At 42.6% G+C, this 17,178-nt stretch overlaps 1 protein-coding gene across 1 annotated transcript in view; it reads left to right on the top strand.

Annotated features, from left to right (window-relative positions):
- The window catches only part of PTPRN2 (protein tyrosine phosphatase receptor type N2), a 586,957-nt gene that overhangs the window by 553,262 nt on the left and 16,517 nt on the right, over positions 1–17,178 (top strand). The window contains exons 18-21 of the mRNA XM_088521231.1: positions 5,578–5,697; positions 6,796–6,962; positions 12,030–12,083; positions 14,017–14,081. Coding sequence (XP_088377357.1) covers positions 5,578–5,697; positions 6,796–6,962; positions 12,030–12,083; positions 14,017–14,081 — 406 coding nt within the window. The remainder of the gene's footprint in view (positions 1–5,577; positions 5,698–6,795; positions 6,963–12,029; positions 12,084–14,016; positions 14,082–17,178) is intronic.

Raw genomic sequence — 17,178 nt, 5'->3', positions numbered from 1 at the left:
CAGATTCAGAAGTGTATTATGAGAATCACTTCAAAAATTAACTCTTGTTTTCCTCACAGGTCACCTCCTCACAGGTCACCTCAACATACTAACATACTAAGACCCAGACCTGGAACTGTTGTCTTGTGGACTTGATAAATCTTTGCATGTCTGGCAACACTTGTCTTTCTCTTCCATTTTTGGAACTTGGCAAAAGAGATCCAAATATCAGTTTATTGTTTCCCCATGTAAAAAGAATTAGTTTTTAATAGCCTCCCAGGGCAAATCCCAGTGCTATGTCTCTGTGCCAAGACCCTGAACAAGTTTCCCTTCAAAGTGGCCGTCCCAAGCCCATGGGTTGTGTAAGGTCAACTGCACTGAACCTTCCTCTGCTCTAATCGTTGTTTCCTGTCCCTGGTGCTCCCAATTCAGCATGTTGGCTGAGCGCTTAAATTGTTTTACAGACAAAATTACTTTTGCTCGGTTTTGTTCTTCTGTGCAGAAGACAACACTCTCAAAGGGTCTTTAATAACAAATTTTATTTTCCTTGCCTGGAATGGGCCTTCCTGCATGTCTAATCAGTTCTCACCTTCAGAAACAGAAGCACATCAAAAGAGAGACAGAGCAGCTCAATGCGTAAAATAAACATATTTTAATTTAATAAAAGGAAGGCAGCAAAGGAGAGATGGGCACAGAAGAGCAGCCCCTAGAGCTCCGGTAGCCTGTCTGGTGATGTGAAATAAGTGGAGCATTAGGATTTCCACAACTGTTCAGTGAAGGAGACCGAGGTTGCCGCTCATTTCTAGTTAGGGCTCAGGTGGGAGAGGAGCGTTAGGGATGGGATGAGGTGGGAGATGTGTCTGGAGCAGCCCTTTTCCGTGTTCTGTCCATTGATCAGGTTCCACCTTCCCTGTGCTGGACCGAAAAGCAGCGCTAACTGCTGGCCCTCATGGTGGGGCTGGTTTCCTTGATGTGTCTTTGTCAGCAGAAATAACATCCAGAAGTAAATTATTTAATAATAAGGCTTGATTTAGCAGCCTACTGAGAAGAGTAAGAGCAGTTCACGTCTTCCTTGGACTGCAGACGTTACTGCGACACATGCAGTCGGCCTCAGTCGGCCTCTCTCGCTGGCTTCTCAACAAGTGCAACAGCAGGGGCACGTGAAGCCCCTGCTGCCACGTGGGCGCCGTCGTCCCCGGAGCCATCGCTGTGCCCGGCGGGAGAGCACCCGCGTTAGCTGCTGAATTCAGCCCAGGCGTACACTGGGCTCAGGTCTTCTCATCAACTAGAGAGGGATTTACGTTCGCTTCCTGTTTTTAAAAGCATCTTTGCAGCCATAAGAGTCAGATAATCTTGTTAATTAAGCATAGATTCTTGATCATGCCGTAGTTTAATTTTTCCAGGTACGGATTTGCTTACACAGCTGCGACTGTGTAAATGGCAACTCTCACTTTGCCCGGATTGACCCATCAGACCCATATCTAAATGATAAGCCATTTTCAACCACAACGTTAAGCTTTCGAATGGCAAACATCGTGAAGTTATACTTGAAAAATGCAGAGCCAAATCCCCCAAAGTAGATTTTTAACTTCAAAAAATACTTCTAAGCTTTCCAAAATGGAGGTTTTGTTCAACTTGCGGCAGTACTGTAGCACTGTTTCTCCTATTTATGGCTTTATTTTCCTCCTTGCTTGAATAAAACAATTCTGTGCTTCTCTGCAAGTATTTGTACCAAATGTAACTCACTCCTATGCGCAGGTCCTTTACATGGCACCAGCCTGCTAGATAGCTGGATAGTGGAAGGTCTCTGCACATGGTCACTATCATAGGCAATTCTGCAGGTATTAAATATACAAAATATCATCTGTGGGTTGGAGAATTCAGCCTTTAATTTGTAATAAATGAAAACTGTAGTGTTATTCGTGGCTAAAATATGTTGTGAGAATGATGCACATGGCGGAATCTCCTTAAAGACCATGAACATGTTTTTCTCCAGACGTGTAAGCTGCTGTCTCACAGAATGATCCAGCCTTCCCCTCACAGGAATCCTGCCCCTGTAGCGAGCTCTGACATGTGACTCTGTCGCTTCGGGTGGACACGCTCCATTCATAAACTCTTGTTTCTTACTGTCCTGAACCTGTCACTGCAAATTGCAAACGCGAAACTGCCCGCAACTAAGTTACCTAAGTTGAGTTTTATATTTTTATCTGTGTAACAGCAGAGTCTAAAGTTTAATTTTGCTGGGCTGTGTGCGTATACATACGAAGAAAAGCCCTGCCCTGAGGACCTTGTATTCTCCTTATTCTTGTGTCCCATCTATGGGTTTACCCCTATTGCACAAGCATTCAAAGTTCAGAATTATGTGGATTAATGTAAATTTGCAGCTGAATCCCCTTCTCTGTTTTCTGGGCCTGGTTGAAACACATTTTGGTAACTAGAGGCGTTTCCCAAAGGATGTTCTGGTATTATGCAGACCAGGCCTCTTCCTTGGGTACAGAGACACTGTCCTCGGAGCCTCTTCCTCCCACGTGGCCACACTGGGGCTCCCGAACACAGTGAGGTGGTAGGTGCTGCCACGTAGCTGCTGAGAAAAGTGTCACCACGTTGCAGCTGGGATGATCAACAGGCGACAAAGATGGTGAAGGGACTGGAGCCTCTGTTTTATGAGGAAAGACTAAGCGAGCTGGGCCTGTTTAGCCTAGAGAAGAGAGGGCTGAGAGGAGATCTGATCAATATGTATAAGCACCTGAGGGGAGAATGTAGGGAAGATGGGGCCGAACTCTTCTCAGTGGTGACCAGTGACAGGACAAGGGGTAATGGGTGCAAGTTGAAACACAGAAGTTTCATCTCCATGTGAGGAAGAACTTCTTTCCTGTGAGGGTGACAGAGCCCTGGAACAGGCTGCCCAGAGAGGTTGTGAAGTCTCCTTCTCTGGAGTCTTCTTCTCTGGGGACCTTCCAAACCCGCCTGGATGCCACCCTGTGCCCCATGCTCTAGGTGTCCCTGCTGGGGCAGGGGGGTTGGACCAGATGATCTCTAGAGGTCCCTTCCAACCTCAACCATTCTGTGGTTCTGTGAAATCCAGGGAGCAGCCTCATGGTCCGATATGCAAGTTACTAAGGAAACAAGGAAAATGCTGCCGTCCCCAAGTCACAGTCTGTGAGTCTTAGTGAATATCCCATATAAACGGACTAGGCTGTATTGCCTCCTTGATATAGTAGGTTTGACTTCTACATTTTCACAGAATGACCTAAAAGAAATATTATACCCTGGAGTAACTTTGAAATTGTTTGTTTAAATTAACTTTCATTTGGATTTATGCTTAATGAAATCTTTGGAGATGCAGACAGCCCCGCTGTAATGAAATGCTGGATCTTTGAACCAATGAGCGGGCTTGCCAAACTGTAAGGATTCCTCTCTAAACGAGTGGGCTTTTATAATGTTACACTTGGGTGGCACAAGCAGAGTGCTAGATGATTAGTTTATGGTCTAGATCATTGTATTTTTATTACACTCATAAAAACTGTGTTTCTCCTCATTTTCGTAATGGCTTCAATGAGCTTCTATACCTTCTAGAGGCACATTAAATCGTTATGTGATGAAAGTACTGATTTAGTGGGGCTAGTTTTAAAGTAAGATACATGTTTGGAATTCTTATCTTGGTCTGATTGCAGACTTAAAAAAAAAAAAAGTGGAGCTCTGGTAGAGTGAATGAAACCCATATCATCTCCTTCCCTACAGAGAAGGTTCCCAGCTGTGGGCTAAAACAAATACAAATGCAAAAGAAAGGGATAAACTGTAAATCTGCATCTCTATAAAATGAATTATATATCAATTAAAAGCATTTTTGCTGTTTTGTGGTGCTGAGAGCTTTTGACAAGAGAATGGGTGGATTACAGAGGTTTTGATTAAAAAATCTTTTTAAGGAACAAAAAGAAGAGAAGAAAGATTATTTTTATGCCTTACATTCAACTGTAATTTGTTTTCCCCTGATTCTCTCCCAAATTATAAATAGCCCTAGTCTGTGCAAACCCTAGACTTATTTCTATACAGAATTCTAAGCTGCTTTTAAAAGTTGTTTTAATTATATTGCATAATGAAAAAGAAGAAAAATATGTTTTGTTTCCATATATGCAAGCTGTTCTTAAAAGAGAAGACAACATCATTATCTGTGAATGGGGAACCTTTTGATTTGATATGGAATTGAAAAAAATAATCCTTGTATTGAATGTATCATCTCATCTTTGCACAGTTTAGACAAAGGCTTTTTTTGTTTACAGAATTTACATGTCAATGCAGTTGCTTATAAATATTTCTGTGAAATAAACATAACCCTCCACAAAAAGAGCAGTTTGCTCTTCATTCAGTAATTTTATAGGCTAGCAAAAAGACAATGAAAGTTGTATGCAAATATAACATCAATGTACAGCATAACAACAACAGTTTTTAGTGATTATGTGGCATGGTATTAATTCCTAGGAGGCTTTTTGTTCCGTCGCGAGCCGCATTTGAAACCCAGATTTGCCCGAGCAAATTCTGCCTGTTCTGCTGCTGGGGGGAAACGTCCCCAAATGCGGGGGTGATGAGGGGGCCCTGGGTTCCTGCACTGCTCAGTGCAGGGGTTAATTGGTAACAAGTCGTGCTGGTAGCAAAGATGCCCACGGCTTTTCCTCTGCTCCTCTGCTTCTGTGCTCTGAGGGGCAGGGGGCCTGCAGTGGTTCAGAGGGAGAAGGAGAACAGGGAAGAAGGGAGAGGAGAGGAGAGGAGAGGAGAGGAGAGGAGAGGAGAGGAGAGGAGAGGAGAGGAGAGGAGAGGAGAGGAGAGGAGAGGAGAGGAGAGGAGAGGAGAGGAGAGGAGAGGAGAGGAGGAAAAAATGAAAGCAGAAAAAGAAAAACGAAAGGAAAAGGAAGGAGGAAGGAAAAAAAGTAATGCACGTTTGCCAAAAAAAAAAAAAAAACACCTTTCCAAAAGTGTGTTTTTGGAAGGGAGCTTTCTGCATCAGAAGTGTTTCTGTGTGGGTAGTTTCAGTTTGAGTTTCGTTCTGCATTTCCCGTCTCACTGCTGTTCAGATGCAACTTTTGCAGCTCTTCCAGGTGCTCTAGGGGCTTCGGTGGTCGAGCAGCATTTGCTACTTGACAAACTGCAACAAGACGGCGAGTGAGGATACAGCACCCAATCCATGCTTACTTTAGTGGGTCAATATATTGCTAACTATATGTGCCCATGCCGCTTTAGTGTTAAATATCAACGACCAAGTAGCTGTGTCTTTTGAAAACCTTGTTCAGGGTTTCCTTTGTGGACCTGGAAGTTTGAAAGAAAAGCAGCTGAACATGCTGCTGGGAGCAAGGGGAGATTTTGTAAAAGACATGTATTGAAGTCGTTGGAAATTCTTTAATATTTCATGGAAGCATGCAAAATATGGTGCCAGTTTATTCAGGGATTTGAAAGCAGCTGCAGAATAGAAGTGTCTAATGAAAACGAAATAAATTTCCTGTGAATGGAATAAATTTTGATTGTGTGTCTGAGTGGAGTAATTATACATGTCACGCAGTAATTAGGCAGTCACAATGTGGCCACGGTGTCTTTCTTTGTCTGCAGATGGTCTGGGAGAACGGCTGTGTCGTTATTGTCATGCTGACACCCCTCACCGAAAATGGCATCAAACAGTGTTACCACTATTGGCCAGATGAAGGGTCAAATCTCTACCACATCTACGAGGTACTTAAGCAAAATCTCTGCTTGTCAGTGTCACAGTAAGTGCCGGGATTGATTTCGGGCAGGGCAAAATACCATTTAATCCCATCTCACCTGTAAAGTGAACCCAGGTCTCTTGAATGCTCTCAGTAGACCTTTGAGTCTTGATAGATTTGCAAGAGAATGTGGCATTATTTTAACAGCAAGGTAGCTTACATTGGGTTGTTTCTAGTAATGAGCCAAGTGCTACAGTGAAAAAAGAAGAGACAATAACTTTGTCTCTAAAATTGTTGTGCTGGTGATTAAAATATGAAAGCACTTGTTTATACGTCATAGGAAAATGGTATGTTTATAGCTAGTGAATTTAATGTTAGGAAAGCTGCATGTATATGTTTATTCAAAGGCTTCGTATGTAGCTTTCATAACGAGTGTTACTGATTTTTTACCTTGTGTCTCAATTGCAAATACATATGCATATATAGGTATATGTAAGTGTATATATATATATTTGCTGCTTTATAAATCTGGCCCAAAATACCAAACCATACAGTTTTGTTGAAATACAGCATTGATCATGGCTGTCATATTTTTCCAGTTGTCCAGCTGAGTAGATGAAGAAAAAAAAATACAACAGTGGCCCAATATGAAGAAAAACTAAATGTGAAGAGTTATAGCTATTTAGACAAACGTATGACTGTGCACATGACCTGCATGTTCTGTGTTTAATTTTCTACATAGCACAAGAAATTGACTTTCACTTCTCATGTGAATTGAGTTACAGGATTTTGAAGGCCACTCGGGCTGGCCTGAGCAGGGCATACTGGGCACTTCCAAGGGAAGGTGACTGGCAGCTTAACATATAATTTAGTGATTTCTCAGTTTGCAGTAAAACTGTCAAGAATTTTTAAAATGTTTTTCAATCAAATAGCAGTGGCGCCTAAACCCTTCTTGAAAACTGCAGCGATTGCTAAATAACAAATCATGCTTCTAGCGGCGGCCCGTTTGCTAATAAAGAATAAAGCTTTGGTGCAGTTCCTTCCTTCCAGACATCCTTTTGGTTTTGAGGATACCGCTCGCACCTGCAGTCCCTGACTTGCGTTTGCTCCTGCCCGTGTGCTGTAGGTGAACCTGGTCTCCGAGCACATCTGGTGTGAGGATTTCCTCGTGAGGAGCTTCTACCTGAAGAACCTGCAGACCAATGAGACACGCACAGTGACGCAGTTCCACTTCCTTAGCTGGAATGATCAGAAAGTTCCCGCTTCCACCCGATCGCTTCTGGATTTCCGCAGGTAACACACGAAGTATAACAGTTTACCCCAATAGCAGCAGTCTGGGGAACGAAGCAGCTGTACGTCCATCCAGTTGGCCTTTGCTCCTTCTGTTTTGGAAGGGGGTCCCTCAGGCCGTGATGCCGCAGTGAGACAGTAACAGCAAAACTGGCAAGCGGGCTGCACTGTGTCAGTTGATTTTTCATGTTGTCTCCCAGAAATCTGTTGCCTGGTTTTGTGATACACCCATTTCCCATCTAGAAATGGGTGCATTTCTTCCCTTTGTAGTTTTTCTGTGCCTCTGTATTTCTCTGTTCTACCAATATTTCCCTGGTCTGCAACTCTGAGGCCTGTTGTGTGGCTCCTCGATGGTCCTCGTTGCAGGAATCTCACAGATAAATTCTGTGGTGTGGGCCCACCAAAGAAAAACCCAGTCACTGTTGGATCACACGGCAGTGCCAGCTTTCCAGGGGCAGTCCGCTCTCGCAGGGATCCAATAGACTTTCTGTAGGTGAAGGATGGCACAAATTTGAGGAAAATAGCCACGAAGTACACCCTGGGGAATGTGAAGGAAAGTGAACGGGGCTTTAAAAGATAAATACACAAAGGCCAAAAAAAAAAAGTGAAAGTCCCCGCCACATCCTCATGTTTGCTGTGTCTATCTAAAATTTAATTTGAAAATTAAAGCTGCGCCAGATAAATATTGGCGTGAAATAATCTCCATTTGATTGCAGGCTGCGCCAGGGCCGCGCGTAGGCGCTCACGTGTAGCCGCGAATCCGCAGCCCCGCGGAGGGCGTCTCGGCTCCGGCTGCGCCTGCGGGATCGCGCGTTGCCCTGCCCGCATTCCCGTATCCCTGCAACCCCCCGGAGGGATGAAGAGGGGCTCCGTGCTCCGAAGGCCCGAGCTTGGGTTTCAATAAGCGCTCGTAGCCCTGGCTGCTGCTGCTGGCACTGTGCGTAGGCACCGGGTTCACATCCAGCTGGAGGTGGTTACGCAGCTGGCTGGGGGCAAAATGTGGCCCTTAAAATACAGGACTGAATGCCATCCTTCATCCCTCAGTGTTTGCTTGCATACTACAAGGATTTCAAAGCAGAGGGAAATCTCCCCCACTGCAGGTCAAATCATGGAGTGCAGCCACTGAATCCCTATGGACGGTGGCTAGGTAAGAGTATAAGGATGCGTGTGGCAGTGCGGAAGAAATAGGGGAGGAAGGAAGCGCTGGCGTGAAGGATGGAGTCAAAACTGTAATTGAATTTTCAAGGTGTTCATCTCTGGGTTCAAATGCAGGCTTCGATATGATTGTTACAGGTTGATTTTTCCTTTGCTTATGGTACTGCAGGAGCGGGTTTCGCTCGTGGGAACTCACACGGGGTTCCTCTAAGCTGTGAAGGTTGCTCCAACACAGCGTCCGAGCCTGCTCTGTGGCAATTGCTGGGGAATCTGCTCCTGGTTGTAACTGCAGTAAGAAGGAGCCTCCGCAGGCAGGTCCCCCACGTGCTGAGCACCTCGTTGGCGTCAGCGAGAGCCGCGGGGGCTGCGCGACGGGGTGTCCCCATCACCTGGAAAACACAGGCCAGGGGTTTTGGTCATCTGATATTGCTGGGTTTGCTTTTTTTTAACAACAAAAACTAATGCACTGTCGCTGAAATAACGTGTTTGGAATTCCTTTGTAGAATAAATGTTTTGCACCTGGAGCTTCCAAGTTAAAGTGAAACCTCTGCTGAATTACGACAATTGAGTCTTAAAGCCCCAAGAATAGATGCCTGGCAGAGCATCTAGCACTACCCATAGTAAGGTAGTGCTAGGAAGGGGCTGCTCCCATTTCTTTCAATATTTGTGTTTTTATGTGCATTCAGCGTGTTTGTATATATATATATATGGATATGTGTGTATATTTATATATTCACATACATATATGAAATTAAGCATATACATAACCAACCCTCTATTTTTTATAATTCATCACCAAGAGAAATTGGATTCCCAAAATTACCTTGCCCAGAGTCGGTGGAAATGTGGACCTTCTAATTTTTATTAAAGAAAATTTTGCAAGTCTCTTTGAAAACTGAAAGCTCACATTTCTCTTATTATGTATCAGACAGTGTTTTAGATGATTTTGCATTTAGCAGATACATTAAACCTTGAGGAATAGTCTATCATACCTCTATAATGTAGGTATAGATTGCCAAAAAGAGATTATTCTACATATTTTACCTAAAATCTATATCAAATACAGTCCCTGAGAGCCGGGGCTACTGCAGAAACCACTGGTCAGTCTTAACTGCTTCTGGAGTCCTAATTTCATTTGAACAATAGGCCAATCATTATTGCTCTGGACTAGCTTGTTAGTCATGCACTGATATGTGTAATTAAATATTTCTTGAGCCCAGAGGGAGCACATTTACACTTTAAAGAGGGACTGCTAAGCTAAAAGATAATTAGCATCACATGTGAGGGCTTTGCTTAAAATATATATCTATTATGCTATCACTTCTTGCTGTGTGCAATGGCATTTACTAACACTGCTCACTTTAAAAACGGACAAATTCTTATTTTGCCAGCTAATTAGCGGTTGCCAGTGTCATTTTTGTGATGTTGCAGCTAGTAATATGAGCCCAGTTGCATAGTCACAAAAGTGATCATTGGAAACTGTGACTCTGCTGCAGGGACAATGTGGGAAGCCCCTTTTCTGAGCCTCTAACGACCTCTGACCTTTGCTTGCTGATGGTTTGCATGATGATTTCCTTTTTCACTCAATGAGCCAAGGGTTGGTTTGTATTACTAATCATTCTCTCTGAGTTAATTCTTCCTGTATATGTATATATTTCTTATATATATAATATATATTCTCTTAAACATTCAAGAACTTTGCTTACTGGTGAATTTTCAGCTCGCTCTAATGAGGCACCGCTAAGAATGAAATGCCATGTTGCTGCACTCGTAGATATTCTCCTAAACTAGATATAGGCAAAGCTATGAATCAGCTGGATTGCAACCCTTTGTTTTAATGTGTTTTCTGAAATGTGTGATAATGAAAATGTTTGAAACGCCTTCAATAAAACTGACAAACCCAAGGTGTCTTTCCCTAACCTGTGTCTGTGGCTGCGTCTGATTTACTGAGAGGCTTAGTTCACACTTTACCTCGGAGCTGTCTTAGGGCTTCAGGAGGTGGCTAGTCACAACATGCTAATGTCATATTAGTGGTGCCATGCAATGAACAAAGGAACCACACAAGCAGAAACAGAAATGGTAAATGCCCTTTTGTAGCTATTAGCTTTTATGTAATACTTGAAATGCAGAAGCTGCTCTCTCCTAGCGCACATGAAGCAGGGGAGAGGGGTGACCCGCTGCACGTGCGAGAATGCAGACTCCTTGTATCAGGTCCTGCTTTTTCATTGTATATAAGAATTGATCCTGAGCTATGACCCCCAAGAATTAAATACAGCATTTGTGAACCCTACTGCAGCTCAAATCCGTATCAAATGTGTAAGTTTTACTTGGTAGTGCCTGCATAGACATTTATTTTGGACATGTAAATGTGCCATTCAATTTCCAACATCAGGTGCTTCTCAGTGGCTTACCACCTATTTCATGCAAACTTGGTTGTTCTCTCACATGAATTGCCTACATAGATAGAACAGAAACACAGAAAGACTCTGTGATTTATATATGTGAGGGAAAGAGCAAAAACTGAAAAATCCTGTATTCTGATATCTAAGGGGAGTCATTTCAGGAACTTAGTGTTGTCACAGAGTTTGCTGAGGATCTTAAATGATAAAAAGCAGAATATAAAAGCGTGGATTCATGGGACGTAACCAACATCTCCATAGCCTCTTTGAGTTGAGCTCCAGGTATCCACACAGGCTCCCTTTTGGTCTCTTCAGGCTATAATCTATGCAATATTTAAAACTATATGCATGTTTTCACAGCGCAGATGTTACTGAATGGATGAACAGCCAAGAACTGAATGATTCAGTAGGTTAGTTCTGCTTTACAATTCACAATACCTTAAAAGCACAGTTGGGGCATTCCAAGAGCCCCCTGGGTCAGTGCTGCAGTCAGGACGCTCTTCAAGGCTGCTGGTGCCCACAGGAGCATCTGGCATCCCTGGATATGGAGCGGTGTTGTAGGAGACCCTCTAATACATTGAAATATCTAGCCAAGAAATGTGAAAGATTTTGATTTCTCAAATAAATGCTTGAATAAATAAGTCTTTTATTCAGCTTGCCTTGGTAACGTGTGGGTGCATATTTTATGCTTTGGGGCATAGAATATACTTCAGAGGTGAAACACTCCAGAGTGGAGGAGAAGGTTTGGGATTTGGGTTTTGGGTTTTGTAGATTTAATAGGTTTAAACCATTCTGTGGGCTGTATTCAGAGTCTTAGACTGAGTATCTTGGTTTGCCTCAGTGCTAGTTAATCCTTCACTGCAAGGAGGTATCAACAAATCTGTTTGGTAGCCATTTGACACTGTCTTGCCACTGCAATCTCCAACCAGGAGGCTGGAGAAGACGACTGTAGCTGTTAGGACTGTAAGAGCTTTGCACTCCATTCAAAGCAGTAAAGCTTGCTGATGGTTTTAGTTGTTTTTACTGTGAATAGATTATGTTTTAGAAGTTCGTGATAAGCTTTTCCAAAGGTTTGCTATTAGCTCTTCTGGAGAGGATTTGTTTTACAAATAAGTATTCATTATACAAACTATACTGGATTGCCCATTTTTAATTCTGGATTCAGTTTGATGCTCCTCAGGTATTTCTTTAAGAAAGCTCATGAACTCAAAGTTAGTCTCTGAAAGTAAGGAATCTCATGACAATTTTAGTTTAGAGCTAACATATAAGACATTTGAGAAAAGAGATAATTTATATTACCTGCAAAAAGGTAGTGTTGGGAATTTCTACAATGGGCAAACAGAAGCTAGCTTTAAAGAAATTATATATATTAAAATAGCTTTTTGTGTTAGGAAATGATCCAACTGGCTATTTCTTTAAAGACCCACAATATTTACTTTTTATTGCTTATTTTTGATGGTTAAAGAAACAGTTACGTAATATGTTTAATTAATTTTTTGTGTCTGTTTTATTGCAGAAAAGTAAACAAGTGCTACAGGGGTCGCTCTTGTCCAGTAGTTGTTCATTGCAGGCAAGTACAATTTCTAAAATAGCTTTAGAGAGACTTTTATTTGTAATAATATAATATATATGTAATGAAAATGGGCAAATTAAAGCCTTAGATGAACCATTAACATGCAGTAAGGTAGGCCAAAGGTATTACATATAATTCATATGTCTCCTAATGATAATTAGTGCTTAGCATCCATTCCCATAATACAATTACGCTTTACTGTGATTTTGTAGATGTTGTTTCACAAATTGCAGTCCCCAGACACTTTTCCAAATATATATAGCACTTTAATTTCAGAAATCTGCTTCAAAATTATAGTGGTTCCATACATTGCCAACTGAGTCTTTTATTTTGAATAACACTTTATTCTGCTTTATTTCTTCTTTGTTTGCTTTTAGTGATCCTGATAGAACAGGGAAATGTCCAGGAATGGAAAGCTACCCAGAGACTGAGTAATCCTTTAAGCATAGATTATCTTTAGGCCTCACAGTCTGATGGATGTAAATGAAAGCTATTGAACAGGTCAATAGAAAACTTGAATATAGTGGTGTTAATAATTGGTTTTGCCACTGGAGGTTTCAAGATACAAGAAATGTGTTGGACTTATCTACCTAAGATGCTCTTGGAGATAAGGAACACAAAAAAGTGAATATGACTAAGAAGAGAGGTTGTTTCAGATGTGGCAGTCCACTTTGCTGCTGCAAGAGCGGGGGGAACATGTTTCTCACCTGTGTCCACACAGTGAGGAGCAGGGCCACCTACACCAGCTGCCAGGAGGCACTCTGCAGAGTGGGGAGGAAAAAGAGAAAAATCACTATTACCTCCTTCTGTCTAAGAAGGGCTCTAGTAACTGATAAAAAGCCTCTGTCTACAGAGACTTAACAAAAATTACGTTTCACATCCTGCCCGTAAATGGAAAACAATAACACGCTTCACACTTGCATTATTTTTCCTTTCATTAGCTCTTGTAGACAAATTGAGCTATCAATAAAAATAATGGCTTAATTAATAGAACTACATACCAGTCTAATTGGTCACACATGCACCTTTATAAAAGTTTGGGGTGGGAAGGGGGAAAAAAAAGCTTTTACTTAAAGTCTTAATTATGTTTGCTAACAGCAGCTCTAAAAGAGCATCGCTTTGCCAGTTTTGAGCTGCTCTCGGAGAGGGACCCAAGCTGCGTCCAGATGAGGGAGCTTTCCTCTTCTCGAGGCCTGCTCCCCCATCTCTGAGGAAGAACCAATGCTACCCAAAGTTATTTTCCTCAGGAATTGCATAATAATGTGGGGTTTTTTTGTGGTTAGGTTGGTTGGTTGGTTGTGGGTTTTTTTTGTTTTTTTTTTTCTTTTTTTCCATTCGTTGTGACTGAGGAAGAGTTAAAGGAAAGGGTAAAATCATAAACAAATCTCTCATTGTTTTTCAAGTTCGGATGGTCCATATCCCATTTTGTATAGGGAAAGACTATAGGGTAACTTCTTGGCTAGTGCTGTACATGGGTTGCCTCTGACTCCTGTGTTCAACTGCACCCTGCAGGCTTTGGGGATGCTTCTGGGTGCTCTTTCTTGCTGCAGTTCTCTTGCAGCCGGCTTATTTGGTGCTTTTTCATCCCATACCAAGTGACGATAAGCTCATTATATGTACACTTTATGCATCAAAATGGCTTCCCAGTGTAAGATTACTGGCTTTTCCGCTGCTGCTTAAAATTTTGCATAAACACAGCTCAGCTTAAAAATCCAAACAGATCCCTGTTACCCGTGCAGATGAAGGGTTAATCTCACATGAATCTGGCCTTAATTAAGTGCAGGTTTCCTCTCCCCCCTCAGTACCCTACATTTTCGCCTTGTTCTGCCCTCCCTGCCTCATGCAACGTAGCGTGATGCTGATGGCAGGTACCTTTTTGTTGCGCCTAGATGCACATTGATGGGCTTTCTTTTTCCCTTTCTTTTGGCAGTGACGGAGCAGGAAGAAGTGGAACCTACATTCTAATTGACATGGTTCTCAATAAAATGGCCAAAGGTGAGAATCCAAAGCCTTGTTATGTTCTCCGTCCTGAAAGATGTGCTTGCGTTGCCAAGACAACCCGGGCAGTGATAGTCACAGAAAGCCTTCGAATAAATTGGAGGCAAATTGTACTCCTTCCTGAATGTCTTTAAGTTGTGCTTTCTCACTCATAGTGGTTTCAAAACACACCACCAAAAGCAAATGCTTTATGAATGAGCAGATGTGTTTGTGCTGCTGAGAAGTATTTGTGTTTTAACTTTATCATTTAAAATAGGTTTTGCACTTACGGAGAAGAGACGCCTCGGGACTGTGTAATCGTTGTTTAGTGGTTATCGGAGTTGGTTCTGGGCTGCTTCCTGGCCTTTACACAGTCAGCCATCACCTCCCCAGCAACAGCCAAATACAGTTATTTGTCTTTCCATATTTGACCATTGCAACAACCATAGTGCATAGGTGAGGCTCCCATGTGCTGGGGGCTGCACAAATTTGCCTTTCAGGAGTAAAAGTACTATAGTGAATTCGACACTAATCTGAAAATAAATAGCCTAGTGCCTTGATCCCAGCTCTAACACTGTCTACTCAGTGTTGGACAAGTCCTCTAACTTCTGTGCTTTGCTTTCCTGATCTGTGAGATGTACTAGTACTACTTGTGTAGTGGGAAATTATCTTTCTCAGCATAAATATATATTCTTCCATTACAACAAAACATTGCAGTTGCCTGGAGGATGGGGCCTTTACTTCTTATGGACTAGTAAATTATTCAGTGTGGGAAATACTGTGAAATAACCTCTATATCTCAGAAAAAGAAAAAAACTGCAAAAAAGCAACATTTTAACTAGTGATTGCTGCCTTCAAAAAGAAGTGTGTTAACCTCATCATATATTAAAGACATCATGGTCAATTTTATTTGTAGGTTGTGTCCTCCCAAATGCCTTTGGCTATGTTTGTATTGCAGTTGCATAGGACTGCATTTCAAGAGTAAGAGATATCTTGTGTGGTTGGAAATAAGCAAAGAATAATCACTGACCTTGCTTAATGCTTACACTACCTTGATCTGGCATGATGTTTTTGCATTTAAAAGAAGAAGGATTCATTGTAATAACATATATTAGTTAATACAGAGAAATAACATTTATAATAATATTTACTTCTTTGTCTTCCAGTTGCTACTAAAAATCTTCAACACGCTCCATATTTTGCAGTCCCCTGTTGCTTCCTGACCCTTGTGTATCCCCATGCTGCGGCACACAGTGACGTGCTGTTCCTCGGGACACAAGAGTCGAGCATTTTTTTCCTGCCCTTATTCTGGCTGTTAATATGTTTTATCCAACCTGAGCTTCTAGTGATCTTCCAAGAAGCTGTGTGCCTGCCTTCTCCTCAGTGCTATCCTGAAACTTTGCGGTGGAATGAGATTCGATTTTTATTCCCGCTGTTTTCATCCAGGATATTTCAGATCCTTGGCATATGGCACATGACAACCTAGCCTTCAAAAATGAAAGCAGTGGTACCCTGTAAAATTAATGTTCACCTTTGGCTCATTTTGGTCTTCAGCAACAGAAAGCTGCAGGACAAGCCAGATTTGAAGTACAGGCTTGCAGCAAGAAGTAAATGAGAAGTATTTTCCAGCTTCGGCCTCTGAACCACTTAAGGAAGGGTTGACTTTGTTGTAAAAGCACCCAAGAATGCCATTTATTGACTCCATTGTACCATGTAATGTCAAATTCCACTTTAAGTGCGGGCTTAGCGCTCACAAAGCGCGACAAGTCATGTGAAACTGGCCAGAGAAAGGCGGCGCGGGCCTTCCTGAGAGCGCTCGCCCCCATTTTGTTCTTGACCCGCTCCCCTCTGCCGACGGGGGCCGTGCCGTTGGAAATCCCTCTGACCTGGGGCTTTGGCTGGGGGTTTAAATGAAAGATCAAAGGGCAGAGCGGGCAGCTCGGCCCTGCTGAGGTGGGCCTTTCCCAGGCTGTCACACTGTGCGGCCGCCAAAGGTTTTGTTCTGGCAGGAGCCGCGGCCCGGCCTGTGCGGCCGGGGCCCTCTTTGTCTGCCCTGAGAAGCTGGAGGCCCAGGTTGAGGATCCAATGTTCATCAAATGATCAAAGGGGCCTGGAGCCCTGGACATGGAATCTTTCTTTCCATTTCCTTTTCTTAAAAGAATGAATTGCACGAGGAGGCAAAGAATGCCATTTTCCAAAGCTTTTATGTGGAGTGCGAGGACTAACTTTAGAGTCCTTCAGTTCTAAACATAAAAAATGTAAGTGCACTTTCAATCTGGGCCCAGCTGCAAGGCCAGCATCTAGTAACATTTCTTTCAAAAAGGCTTTTAAGGATTAAGGCCTTCAGTCTTTCGAAAAAAAAAAAAGTTTTAAGAATAAACTTAGAATAATTTGAGTTTCTTGTTCCACTGTCTGGTTTATTAGAAAGTAGACAATAATGCAGTTTTAAATCAAAGTAAATAGAGGAGTACTTAGTTTCGGCAGTGGGAAAGTAGAAAGCAGTAACTAAATGCTTTGGCTCTTTAGCGGGTGTTTTAATGGGGTAGATTTACAAAAGGAGCTCCCTTTTCATGCAATGATTTACTTTCCTACATTCTCCTAGACAGTTAACAGTAAATGCCTTTGTCATTAACAGTTTCTTTCTCCTGGTGCCCATTGAATTAGTGCTAATACTTATTCTATTAAACACACCATAAATTCATATTTTCCAGTTGTGCCCATTGCCATGTCTCCTATTCCTTTACACGCCAACAGCAGCTAGCAGGAACCACAGGGTATAGATAGGGATATAGAGCTGAACGGATCAGGATTTTGCGCTCCCTAGGCCAACGTTGGCTCTGTGGGGCTGGCAGGGCGACCCTTCTGAGCAAGCCAAAAGGAGAAGCAAAAAAAACCAGCTGCTCTCTTCTAATGGGGATGGTGGAAAGGCCACGAGAGCTGTCGTGGGTCCCCTGGGTTCTGCAAACACCCTCCCGGCCCCCAGCTGCCTTTGTGATTCAAAGGACTTCGGCCTCCGGGAGTCCCCGTGGCTCCGCACATCATCAGGAAGGGTCTCCTGTTGGGTTGAGGCTTTAATGAATTTGGGGATCTTCTGTGCAATAAATATAACAGCCTC

The sequence above is a fragment of the Tinamus guttatus genome, unplaced genomic scaffold, assembly GCF_059628265.1.
Source record: "Tinamus guttatus ecotype Peru unplaced genomic scaffold, ASM5962826v1 Tinamus_guttatus_pri_ptg000006l, whole genome shotgun sequence".
Lineage (NCBI taxonomy): Eukaryota > Metazoa > Chordata > Aves > Tinamiformes > Tinamidae > Tinamus > Tinamus guttatus.
Note: the sequence above shows the minus strand (reverse complement) of the source record. Positions and strands in the feature narration are given on the sequence as shown.